Raw genomic sequence first — 13,264 nt, 5'->3', positions numbered from 1 at the left:
GGCAAAAATCAATCATGCTTGGAATATAGGTACCACAAACAGCAAGCAGAAACTATGGAGGCAGAAAGAGTACAGAAACATCATACCAAACAAACCCATCCAACGAGCATGCTTAAAACAGCAAGCAGAAACTAAGGAAACAGAATAAGGCAAGCAGAAAAAAATAAGTTACTATAAATGGCAAACAGAAACCATGTGTAATGGGCTACTACCGAAACAAACAGAAACCGTTGGGGGCATGGTTACAGACAGCGGAAACCATGGAGACAGGAACAGGCCCACCAACAGCAAGCAGAGCATCTAAAGAGAACATGGGTATCATAAACAGCAGGAAATAAGAGAAAACACTAGCAGAAACCACTGACCGCACTGTTCCCACAAAGAAAAAGCATGGAGAGAGTAGAGGTAAGCAAGCAGAAACCGAATCAAGCGGAACATTACTACAAACCGCAAACTGTCTGTACCTTTTCTGGAACGTCTAACCCGCCTGGTTCTTTTTCCAGCTCCTTCAGTGCGGCCTCGGCAGCCAGCTGCTTTGCCACCTTTGTGCTGTTGGCAGAAACTGCTGGAAAGGTCCTGTTACCAAACGTTACACAGAAGCTGAACCTACAAAGAGTGCAGAGATGAGCATCAGCCACTCCCAGAAGTAAATACTGGAACCAGTTCATGTGAAGAAATGTTACATTTGACAGCAAGAACAGAACAGAAACACAAGTAAACATGCCTTGCACAAGGGTGTATGAGGCCTGCCGAATTTACTCAGCACTCAACATTGCCTTCACCTTTCATGTAATTTATCGGGTACACAAACCTACAGAAGGTTAACATGTGCATCCCTAACTTGAACTTAGAGAATGCAAAGTGATGCATCCCTAACAGGACCGGCCATAGAATATATGGCACCACCGGCCCTTCTGCGTCTTCTCACCGAAGGCTCAATCCATTGGGCAGCATCAGAGCAGGTGCACAAGTACTTCAAGCAAAAGGAAACCTGAAGTCTGAAGTGATACTTGTACCCACTGCATGCCCAACTTTCTTCCTTCACACCAGTCCCTTTACCAGGAATAGCTTTTGATGCTGGGCTGAAGTAGAGAGGTTTCATAAACAAAGGATTAAGAATATCACATTTACCAAACAAATATTTTGAACTTTTTCTTACTTCCTAGCAGCTTCAGTCCTAAGCATCAGAAGATCGTTGAGCTTGATGGAGTAGGCGAGGAGGAAGTCAAACGACAAGGCAAAATATCTTTCAGCATTTCCTGGTCACCTTGGGTACCAGCTCTGGAGTTAATATCTAAAATACTCCAAATACCCACTTAAAAAGAACACCGACAAAACACAGCATAGAGAATGTGACACAAATAAAGATAAGCCCATCATTAAGGGCAACGTCTGAAAGATGTACAGCATGCGGCGATGTGTAACTCCATCTATTTAGAAGTGATAAAGCTGCTGGATAGGCCAGTTGGATCCTGGAAAGTACCAGGTCCCCGCACAGTATGCAGCACTACAATACAACTTCTCATCGTCAATGCTATAGGTAACATATAGAAGTCTCCATATATAGGGGGTCATAATGACCCCAGCGGCAGGTGTTAATGTGGCAGTAGTACCGCCAACAAGCTGGCGGTACATGCCGCCACATTATGACATTGGCGGGTTGCCTGCAGCCAAGCTGCCAATTTACCATTCATACCGCCATAGCGGTATGAGTTGCCAGGGATGTGAAACCCCAGCCCGGCAGCCGACAGAGTACCGCCCCCAGCATTTGGAGCGTTACCATGAAAACCATGGCGATAGGCCCTACCGGTGACAGGGAATTCCTTCCCGGTCACCAGTAGGTGGCTCCCCCACTGCCCCACACTCACCTGACACCCCCCACCCGACATCCAGAATGGGCGCCCCACCCACCCCACCATACACACACTAACCACCCCGCCATCCAGTCTCAGCCCCCACCTATCCCTTCATACACACACTAACCCCCACCCCTCGACACCCAAACTCAACCTCCCACCCCCTGCACCCCCATACCGGTGTGCACTTTTTTTGTGCAAAATTTCCCTACACTCACGAATCTCTCATTAACTTGAGTTGCACTCCATTAGCTGTTAATATGTTTTGGGGGATTTACCTCACATGTAAACACCTCAGTTAAGAGTTTCACAATGCTCATGGACGTTCAGAAGTCACCATGACTTCAGGCCATCTGGACAGAGCATCCATTAAAACAACTTTATATTTTACCGAAATCCACAATTTATGGGACCCATGATGTCTAGTGATACTTCCTACAAAAAGATCCATTGTGCTTTGCGTGTGTGGTTTTGTACGCCATCCTTGTCGACAAATTGTGGTGTTCCCAAAGAGATGACAGGAACCGATAATGCGGTCTTGATCCGTATAAGTTTATTCTGGTCCTTCACATAAAAGAAACTCCAACCACTGAAACACAACTGTTCCAAACCATCATAACTCCTATCTCACATTACTACAATCCACAACAGAATTCCATTTATTAGAAAATTACATCCCCTTGGAGAGAGGTGGGAAAACAGGGACAAACCAAATGGAAACTTATTACCAAAAAGGTGAACTGATACAATTCTGAAATTCCCAATACCACAGTAACCTAATAGCCAGAGCTGATGACTTTGGAACTGGGGCACCAGACTTCGGTCAACATCTTATGAATGTGTACTGTATTCTGGTCCTCCTATAAAGCACTAATACTCAGGAGGCACATCTGTGCTAAATAAACCTGCAAAAAGAAAAAGAGGTTGGAGATTTATTGTGTGGTAAGATTCTTGCTTTCTGAAGGGGCATGTACTGTCACAGAGGGGTTAGAGACCTGTCCTGTCACTTCTGCAGGAGAGGAATGTAACAGCGCTGTGGACCACACTAGCATTACCCTGGGGGTGGTGGAGAGACAGAAGTATTCTTGCTCCACAGAGGCGGAGGGTGTCGCTGTGATAAGCATCAGGGAGAGAGCACCACTGGTAAATGTGTTTTGTTGGATTGTTGTTCTGTTGCTTTGCTGCCTCTTTGTGCTTCCGTGAGTGTGATACTTGCTGCCGATTGACAAGAATCATTAACGTTTGCCAGTCCATGGTGTTACCATCCGTGGCTGAAAGTGTTTCTTACTGTCATGTGTGTGGTCGAGGACGCAGCACCTGGAGACCCACTACACTGGATCCTTTCAGCACAGGAAGGGCCTGCGCCCAGGACAGAATGTTGGCACTAAGTAAAGTCAAACTGTGTGCGAGTCAGGAAAACCCCGAGCGGTACACTGAACCATGATTTCTTGTAGGCGATGGGCTCTTAGGGCACCTGAGAAGACAGCCACTGTTTTCTTTAAGTGTAACTTCCATACTGGTGCTTGGCGGTGTCCTCACTAGGCAATCTGTGGCACGATGCTGCTGCACTGCTCCCGCTAAATGATGTGTCTTTTCAAGCGCCAATACTTGGCGTGTAAATATTTTAGCTCTCAGAGTGAAGTAGTTTGAGATTACGAACTAAACTCTGAATTATTGTTGTGCACTTTATCTTTAAACACCAAAAACTAGGATTTATGTGTTCTGATAAGAGTTCCTGTGACGAAACGGCTGTGAGATTAAATTACATTTTCATACATTTACCAATGGTATGCACAAGTAGACGAATTTCAGTACGCATACACATTTCGAATTATAGGGTGTTAATGATGTCATCTTTTTTTCAGATTACAAAAATCAAGTAGAAATAAATTAATTCTCCACAAAAGTGTGTAGCAACGCAGGTTGAGGTAGTTCTTCTGACAGAGAGATGTAAAAGCACACGTATGTATAGCAGGATATGTTTACCTTACAGGCTTCCCAGTATCAGGTCTATGCAGAAAGAGTTGGTTATACACAGATAGTTAAGACAATTAATGACTGCAAACTCCGTTACGTGTTCCAATGACAAGTTACTCAACGTGTACTTCTGTCTTGAAGGATGCCACTATAACCTGCAGATCGCCTTGACCCCGCTGTTTCTGTGCCTGTTTTCTCCCTTATCCCAGTCCGATCTCCCCCACGTCTACCACAGACTCTCGTGTACCATTGGCTCTCATGCACCACTGGCTCACGTGTTCCTAGTGTATGTGCTCAACGGTGACGATGCAGAGACAGAAAAGATCACCACTTCCTTTGGATCTTGACCTTTTACACACAGCTCCAATACCTTCCTAAGAATGAAAAGGTTCACTGGCTTGCTGCCTATTTGAGAGGTCCCAAGGACCTAAACCCCCAATATGTGTCCTTGAGCTTACTGACTTTATTGGCTTGCTGCTTGTTAAATGAGATTCATTAATTTACTGTCTGGATCACATGTTCCTTTGGCTTACATTCTTGTTCAGATGTCTTTTTAAGGTGAATGTAAAGCTACATTTCAAAGCTCCTATTAGTTTGTTGCCTTTGTGAGGGGATTCCTTTTCTTAGCTGCATTTGCTTGTTTTGACCTGCTGCATGTGTGTCGGGAAACAGTGACTGTTTGCCTGCAGATGGGTATTGACTTTGTTGATGAGCTCTCCTGATTTGCTGCCTTCTGGTGGCATCTACTGGTTTCTTGTCTGTGTAGCTGACTGGGCCCATTTTGCTGTCATTTCAATGTGATGAATTCTGTTGGCTTGACGCCTACTGGATAGATTTTACTGACCCACTGTCTGCCAGGTGCGCCCTTTGCTTTATGTCCACTGTCACATTCCTTTAATGTATTAAGTATGTGCTACTGAAATATTATTTTGCATTTTCCCTTGAACACAAAAAGCTAGGGTTTGAGTATTGTTCTAGACTTCCTGTGAAGAAGCAGCTCTGAGATTAAACAACATTTTCACACATTTTATCATTGTTATGCATGAGTATAAGAATTTCAGTATATGTACACAAGTCGAACTATGGGGAATAATAGGATGCTAATGTTATATCTTTTTTCAGTTTACAGAGATCTCAAGTAGAAAGTAACAGGCGAGAATAGCAACCCAGCTCGAGGTAGTTATTCTGACACAGAATATTTTCTTTGTCGTAGTTGACTAATTAAAATTGCTTTGCAGAATTTCTGACTTGTACGGTTTATGGTTGACTTGCTTTAGAGAGCAGATGTGCGGAGGTAATCAACTGATTCTTCTGTGATTTTTGGGATCAGTTTTCCTGCTGCTCAGACATCGGGTTCTGTTGGCTCGCTGTCCTGTGGTGTAATAAGCTGGTGAGGTCCCATGGTTTAACGGTGTTGAAACTGGATTTACTAGCCGCACTTGACTCTAGCCCGGCTGTCAGGTGCTGCGGACCTTCTGCCAGGCAGCTGGATTCCATAAATGTGTTGCCCGGTCTATGCGTATTGCTGGGTTTGTTGGCTGAGTGGTGACTTTGGCTAGGTTTGCCTTGTGCCTTCCACTGGGTTTGCTGCCTTTCACAGGTTCTGTGGCTTCTAGCCTCTGGATCATAACTTTTCATGCACAGTTTCTAATGGCTGTTTCTATGGCCTTGACAGTTGGGTGGCTGACTACTTCCATTGCCTTTATTTTTACTTTTTGACAAGACTAGTGCAGGTGTCATGCTGACTGATGAAACCTTCCACTGTCTTTCTGGCCTGCGGACCTGTACAGACTTGATCACCTTGTTCTTACCGCTCCTCCAAGAGTGACTGTAGCTGGCTGTTTTGACTGTGAAATGCTGACATTGTTCGATAGAATGAAGCAAGAGACAAAGCAATCAGCTTTGGTCCCTCTGAAATTATAGAGCAGATTAGTTTTAACAGCATCTACGGATTGATATAAGTAAAGTTGTTGGGTTGAATGAGAGAACAACCCCCTAGTGGACTTTAGCGCAGCCTGGTAGCTCGTGACTACCGTGATTTGGTGCCTTGTGGTAAGACTTTAGGTAATGGACATTGTCAAAATCCAAGCTTGGTCTTGTATGGAGGTTACCATCTAATATAACTCATGGCTCCCTTTAGTAGGACTTAACCTTTGAGGCACAAGCTATTTACACATGTAAAAAAGTTCCTTGTTGGGAGGACCCATTTATGGACCGTCAGAGAAGCAGGTTAGACGCTTTTCTCCAAGGTTTGGAAAAGATTTCCCTCCCTGAGGAAAGGAGGCTTTGGGTAGTGGTGGATGTCAATGCTGCTCTGCCCGCGATGATTTTGGGCAGCATAACTCTAAACTGTCCTGGCTTCTGGGAAAAATGTCTACGTGGCATGCACTGTCCAGAAACAGACAAACAAGGCATTTCTAACACCTCTTTGGACACAGAGACTACAGCATCTCCCACTGGTGTGACTGAACTTTAGGTTCCTGAATAGCTGGGATGGAAACTCATTCTTGGACAATAAAATTCTGACCTCTTAGAGAATTGACTTCAGAGTGTAAAAAAACCAGGGTGGAGGACCCCTGTAAGTGGACGCATAACTGTGCTCCTCATCTACACCAGCATTGATGTTTTTAGGGAACCATAGAGACAGAGTATTCCAGAGGATCCACTATCAAATGAAGTAGTCCATGCACCAAGTACTGCCAGGTTTGGCAATTGTCTTCACGCAATTTTCCTTTGGTCTGTGGCTGCAGAGCACCCATTAAGGAAAAAAAATTCTGGGATATCTGAAGTTTTACGAGTAGGGTGCATGAAAGCACGAGCTGCCCAAACATCTCAGTGTGTTCACCTTAGAGCAGGTATCTGTAAGATATTGTGTTATTTATTCTGGGAGCTTGGCACGAAGCAGTCAGGCTTCACTTAGAGCATGCGTAAAGTATTTTTATAACACACAAACAGTAATAAAGTGAAAACACAACACAAACAAATCCTCAAAATAGAGAAAAATGTACGACAAAAATCCAATAAGCAGAACAAATGATGTGAATTTTTAAAGTTTAAGTTAAAAATAACACCAAAACGCACAAAGCGCCAACCACTTTTATCTTGTCGAGCTAGATGGGTCCAAAACAAAAGTTGAGGTCGGCCGTAATGGAGAGCAGGTAGGATGCAGGCACCAGGTTTGTCCCAATGAAAAGCGTACCTTCTCCCTTAAAATTGTTTTTGAGAGAAATGTTCTCATCGGCGGTCGGGCCGCTGGCTGGATCTGAAGGGGGACTTGTTTGCAGCCGGTTGAAGAGCAGGACCTCAAAGTTCGTGGTTCTCGATAAAGAGAAATCTCCAAGCGGGCTCAAAGTCCAGGCACATGAAGGTGTAGTTGATGGAGGACTGCTGCTCGGTGTTGGTACCAGTGAAATTTTGCTATATTCGGAGTTAAAACTTTTCTGAAAGTCAATATCACTTCAGCAGGGTACACCAGCAGGTTGAATCAGACCTGCAATTGGGCATCGGTAGCAGTCAGGTGATAGCCTCTGGTTCTTTTGGAAGAAACTTCAGAAAAAGTTTTTAAGTGTCCAGTTTGCAGTTATGAGACAGGTGGAGTACACACTAACACCAACATTAGGTTCAGGACCTAGGGGGGCACCTCTTGGGAGATCAGACTCACTGCAGCAGGGGCCAGTAGCAAACAGCAAGGTCCAGAGCAGTTCCAGTGGGAGATGGTCAGGAGGAAAAGCAGAGAAGTTGCAGAAGATGGCCTGAGAAGAGTCTCTGATCGGGATTCTGATTTGCCCACAACACGGTCTGCCAACGTGGGAAAGTGTGGACTATGCAATTAACCCTAGTGAGGCAGTGGCGGTTTCTTCCCCCTCCCTTGGAGGTGGACATCAGATGATCCTGGCTATAATTGTGCAGGGAAGTCAACAGACAGAAACCCCAATTGGGCAGAGGAGGAGGCACCAGTGTTCCACATCGCCGCCTCCTCTTTCATTCGCTGGAGGTTCCCTTCCCCTCCCTCTCCCATTCCCCCTGCTGCTGAAGGCTGTGCACTGTGCGCCTTCAGCTTCCCCGGCTCTCCCCTCTGGTGCTTAAGCATAACACTCAGCGCCCATCTTTCTCACAAAGTGCTGGGGTACCATCTCTTGGCTGCAATTTCTAACTAGTCTATTAAGGTATAGGTTTCAGAAATATACTGGATATTTCGATAAGTAAAACTGTCAGTGCTCATGTTGTATTGAAAATGTGAATAAAGTCATTTAAAAAAAAAAAAAAGAAGATCTGACTCCATTTTACGTCAGCCCTGACTACACCTTAGGTAATGGAGGTCAGCGTCTTCTCTATGTTAGACAATGTGGAAGGTGCCATCTTTTCTGATTTGTGCATAATCACTGTCATGGCTGCCATCTGATGCAGATGTTGCCAGACCTTGTCACTCTAAGAACTGTGAAAGCGCCATATATTTGAGTAATGACGAACAAGTTACTTACCTTTAGTAACGCTTTATCTGGTAGAAACAGGATCTAGACAAACTCCTTACTTCAGAATCTCCCCAAGGCGCAAGACTGGATCGGAAACTTTCTCATATCACATCGGACGAGGACACCGCGTGACGCTGCATCAATGCCTTCCACTGGATGTGAAGTCAACGGAGTCCATATAACCCCCTTGCCGACGTCAGTTTCTCCCGGGACTATTTTCCACGCTCAAAACGCAGAGCCACATATAGAAACTGCCTATCGAAACAGTGTGTCAGAATATAATACGCTTGTGTCAAAAAAGTCACTGAATTCTTAATTCGGGATGTGAATTTTCATAACATTTTTGAGACAAAGAAGGACTTTGCTCGCAGAGCGGGAGGATCGTTAAAGAATATGCGGCTAGATAACGCATTACCGAAGGTAAGTAACTTGTTTATCTGATAGAGACTTCTAGCCGCAGATTCCCTACTTTAGAATCAGATATCCAAGTCACACCACCCCGCAGGAGGGTGGGCAAACCGATTCCACGGAGTCAGAAATCAGAACAAAACGGTGAAGCACCAGAGAAAGAGACCATACGTTCATAAGAATTAATATGAGTAAACGCAGACTCCACCAAAAGAACTATGTAAAGGATCGCAGAATGAAAAATCATAAAAACATGGAGATGATATCACCCATGACCGAGACCATTAAAACTCTCTCACTAGAAAAGAACCAGCCTGGAACAATTCAAAAAGGACTGGACCTTCATAATAATGTAGGTGAGCCATAACATATTCCAGAACGTAAAAACTTGCGGAAGGAACCACAGGTAATAAAGCCATAAGACATTCAAAAAAAGCATGGGCATAAGAATATCCATGTTAGTATGACCAATCTGTGACAGAAGTGAGCTAACAATATGAATATTAAACTATATGCACCCTCAATGGGATCCAAAACCATGCATGAGCACCCCATAAGTACTGTGGAAAGGACCACAGCAATGAAAGTCATAAAGGGAAAGAAAACATGGGTAAAAAAAAAATGCTCCTTTAGGAGAGTACCCTCTTTTTCGCATGGTTACCCCCACGTTTTGCCTATCAGTATGCTTGGACTGTTTTCACTGGGATCCTGCTAACCAGGACCCCAGTGATTGTGCTCTCTCCCTCTGAATTTGGTTGCTTACAACTTTGCACACCGCACAATTGGCATACTGGTGCACCCACGTAAGCCCCTAGTATATGGTACTTGGGGAACCCCTGGTGCCCAGTGCCCTTGGTACCTAAGGGCTGCAGCCCGTATTGCGCCACCCATGGGAGCCCAGGCAAAAGGTGTCTGCAGGCCTGCCATTGCAGCCTGCGTGAAAAGGTGCATGCACCCTTTCACCACAGGTCACTGCACCATGTCACTGTACGTCACCCCTATGGTAGGCCCTCCTAGCCCAGAGGGCAAGGTGCAGGTCCCTGTGTGTGAGGGCACCCCTGCATGAGCAGAAGTGTCCCTACGAACTCCAGTTCCATTGCACTTGACTTCGTAAGTGTGGGGAAGCCATTTTACCCTTGTACTGGACACAGGTCACTCACTACCTATGTCCAGCTACATAATGGTAACTCCGAACCTGGGCATGTTTGGTATCAAACATGTCTGAATCATACCCCAAAACTGTTACCAATATTGGTTGTATGATTCCATGCACTCTTGGGGCACCTTAGAGGACCACCAGTATTGCTCCTACCAGTCTTCTGGGGTTTTCTGGGCAGCCCGCGCTGCTGCCACCCCTCAGACAGGTTTCTGCCCTCCTGCCAATTGACCAGCTCAGGCAGAGGAAGGCAGAACAAAGGATTTCCTGTGGGAGAGGGAAGCTAACACCCTCTCCCTTGGAAATCGGTGTTAGACGGCTTGGGAGGGGTAGCCTCCCCAAGCCACCGGTTTACTTTGAAGTGTACATTTGGTGCCCTCCTTGCATAAACCGGGTTGCTCCAGTCCAGCAACCCCCAGTCCCTGCTCCGGCACAAAACTGGACAAAGGAAAGCGGAATGACCACTCCCCCATCCATCAGCACCCGAGGGGTGGTGCCCAAAGCTCCTCCAGGTGGCCACTCAATTCTGCCATCTTGAATCCAAGATGTGCAGAGGCCCCTGGGAGCATCTTAGTGGCCAGGTCAGGCAAGTGATGTCACAGCCCCCTCCCAATAGGTGGTCACCTTGCTAGGTGACCAAGGGCTATTTAAGGTCTCCCTCTTGGGTGGGTCCACAGATTCAAAGTGCAAGATTCTAGCAGGACTCCTCTGAATCGTTTACTTCATCTTCTGGCCACTGGACTCTTCAGGAATCAACAATCTGCAACTCCAGCGACGGCTCCACTTTGCAACATTGTTTCTCGGGCTCCTTCCAGCAACTGCAACATTTCCCCGGCTGTGCATCCTCGGAGGTGGACAAGACCTCAGCCTGCACCAAGAAGTAAGAAGGAATTTCCCTTGGAGTGAAGAAGGCACTCCTCTGCATCTGCAGGCACCAAGTGTATAAACGACTGGCTACTCTCCTCAAGAACTGCGTGGATCCTGCATCATATGTGGTGATCTGGAGTGGTCCCCTTGGTCCGCTCTACCAGCTGTCCAACTTGGGAGACGGTAAGCCCTTGCCTCTCCTTGCAGGACAGTACCCCTGTGCACCTGGAGGAGCTCTGGCCACCATCCCTGGGGTGGTGATGTACAGTGGAGTTGTGACTCCCCTTTCCATTGTCTAGTTTCGCACCAGAGCAGGGACCGCGGGCCCCCGGGCTGGTGCAAACCGGTTTATGCAAGGAGGGCACCAAATGTGCCCTTGAAAGCATGCCAGTGGGTTGGGGACGCTACCTCTCCCAAACCATGTAACACCTATTCCCAAGTGAGAGGGTGTTGCCTCCCTCTCCCACAGGAAATCCTTTGTTTTGCCTTCCTCTGCCTGAGCTGGTCAAGCTGCAGGAGGAGGGCAGAAACCGGTCTGAGGGGTGGAAAGGCTCTGACATCTGTGCCTCCAGAAGCTTCATAGAACGCTCCTGCAGAGCCTTCGCCCTAAGTTGACAGCGGGAGTCGCCCTTTCGGCATCATAGTGCTCGCACGGGATCACATACTAATCAAGCGGGAGCCCGAAGTAGAGGGTTTGAACCTCTGAGATATGGACAGGGAAAAAGCATTCTGTTCAGTCGATAAACAGCCTAGCCAACCGTTACCGGATCCATGCTGCAAGCCAGGAAAAGAAGGAACGGACGTCGGTGAGGGGGTCATATGGACTCCGTTGACATCACATCCGGTGGACAGCATCGATGTGGAGAGGCGTGGATGTGCTATGGGAAAAAGATGCAGTCTCGTGCTTGGGAGAGATTTCAAAATAAGGAATCTGCCGGCTAGATGTCTCTTTAAGATACAGATATAACACCTGATGCAGCATTCATCTGGGACAGGTGTCTACTTTTCACCCCGTCAAGGTCATATACGAACAAATACAGACCTACAGCGGAAATAATGTAGTCTGAATTGATGTCCTTTTACCTTATATGTTAGTAAAGAAACGTCTGAGACGCACAGCTTGAGGCACAATCTCTATCGGATGATTCTAAACTGGTCAGAAAATCCAATTTCTAATAAGATTTAGAATAGAAGGACTGCCACTTGACCGTTTGTCAGGAGAGGACCTTCGCCCGAATTATTGCATGAGCACTTCACAGATGCTACATCTCGTCTGAAGCCGATAAAGCAGAGCCCTGGAGGAGGCCGCTACTGCAACGTGTTTGCCCTTTGCAGAGAATACTGCAAGCTGCTCTGCCTTCCATGCTTAGTGTAGTGCATCGAAGTAGGTGTTGTGTTAGAGTATTAGCTTCTAAATGACATTTTAGCCATGTTAGAAATGTTCATTTTATTCTCATTATTTTTAACGTGCCTTCTTGCTGTGTTTATAATATTCAATTTTGTTGTTTTGGATTTACTGAGACTCAGACTGTTCCAGTAGTAATAAATTATTTTACTTATATGTTCATTCTTCTTTGTTTAATGTGTGTTACATTGGGAATAACAAACTACGTTTGTTGCTGTTACTACTAGGCCCTTGATCCCTTCATAGGTATTTGGTAGTAACCGAAAAGTAATACCTATTTCAGTAACACAATGAGTAGTTTTCTGAAGGGCTACAATACTCTGCCTTTCACATGCACCACTGGTGCGCTGACCCGAGGTCAGCCGCGTCACCCGCGGGTGGGAAAGCAAACCTTCGAGAACTATGCCAAAGTCGCAGCTACCGCGACATAGTGATTAGAAAATCTGACTTTACCATTAAAGAGGATTTTAAATTACAACTAAAATGAGTGGACAAATTATTTTTCTTAGTAGATCCCACACTGAATTTAGTACTTATTAAATGTAATAAACTAGTGCTAAGCCTCGGGGAGGCCAAATATACATTTTGTACTTTTTAAATACCAGCCAGCCTACCCTACCGTAGGGGTGACTTGTAAGTATTAGAAAGGCAGGTTTAGGTGTGGTAAAAGGTTTCCTTTGCCAGGTCAAAATGGCAGTAATAGTCTTGACGACATATATCTGAATATGGCCAATTTAAACCAAATTTGCCCACACCCCTCCAAAAAGTGTGCCCAGAAGTGGCTACTAGATAACCTGTGATGTCTAAAGCAATTAATGAAGTCCTGGATTGACAACTTTGTGTCACACACATACACACACAAATTAAAAATAGAAATCACGAAGCATGTTTTGGCAACACAATACTAGAGAACACAACAACAAATGAGCATTAATGTAACAGTACTGGAGATAGTCATTGATAACAACAGGACATACTGGTGTTCATGAAGAGGGCCGTCATGCGACACTAACTGAATTTTGCAGACTTCCCCCCTCTTTTGTGCAAGCTCCATTAGAACGCTGATTGGACTCTTTACAGGAAGAAGGGAACTCGAAGATGATGGCAGCAGCTGTGGAAATAA

The 13,264-nt window shown here is 45.7% G+C and overlaps 1 protein-coding gene across 1 annotated transcript in view; it reads right to left on the bottom strand.

The window, feature by feature from the left end:
* Positions 1-13,264, bottom strand: part of LOC138303493 (double-stranded RNA-specific adenosine deaminase-like) — a 90,852-nt gene that overhangs the window by 38,269 nt on the left and 39,319 nt on the right. Inside the window, exons 4-5 of the mRNA XM_069242671.1 lie at positions 13,119-13,252; positions 465-606 (exon numbers count right to left, since the gene is read on the bottom strand). Coding sequence (XP_069098772.1) covers positions 465-606; positions 13,119-13,252 — 276 coding nt within the window. The remainder of the gene's footprint in view (positions 1-464; positions 607-13,118; positions 13,253-13,264) is intronic.

Source organism: Pleurodeles waltl, chromosome 7 (assembly GCF_031143425.1).
Source record: "Pleurodeles waltl isolate 20211129_DDA chromosome 7, aPleWal1.hap1.20221129, whole genome shotgun sequence".
In the NCBI taxonomy this organism is placed as follows: Eukaryota; Metazoa; Chordata; class Amphibia; order Caudata; family Salamandridae; genus Pleurodeles; species Pleurodeles waltl.
This window is presented reverse-complemented; position numbering and strand designations above follow the sequence as displayed.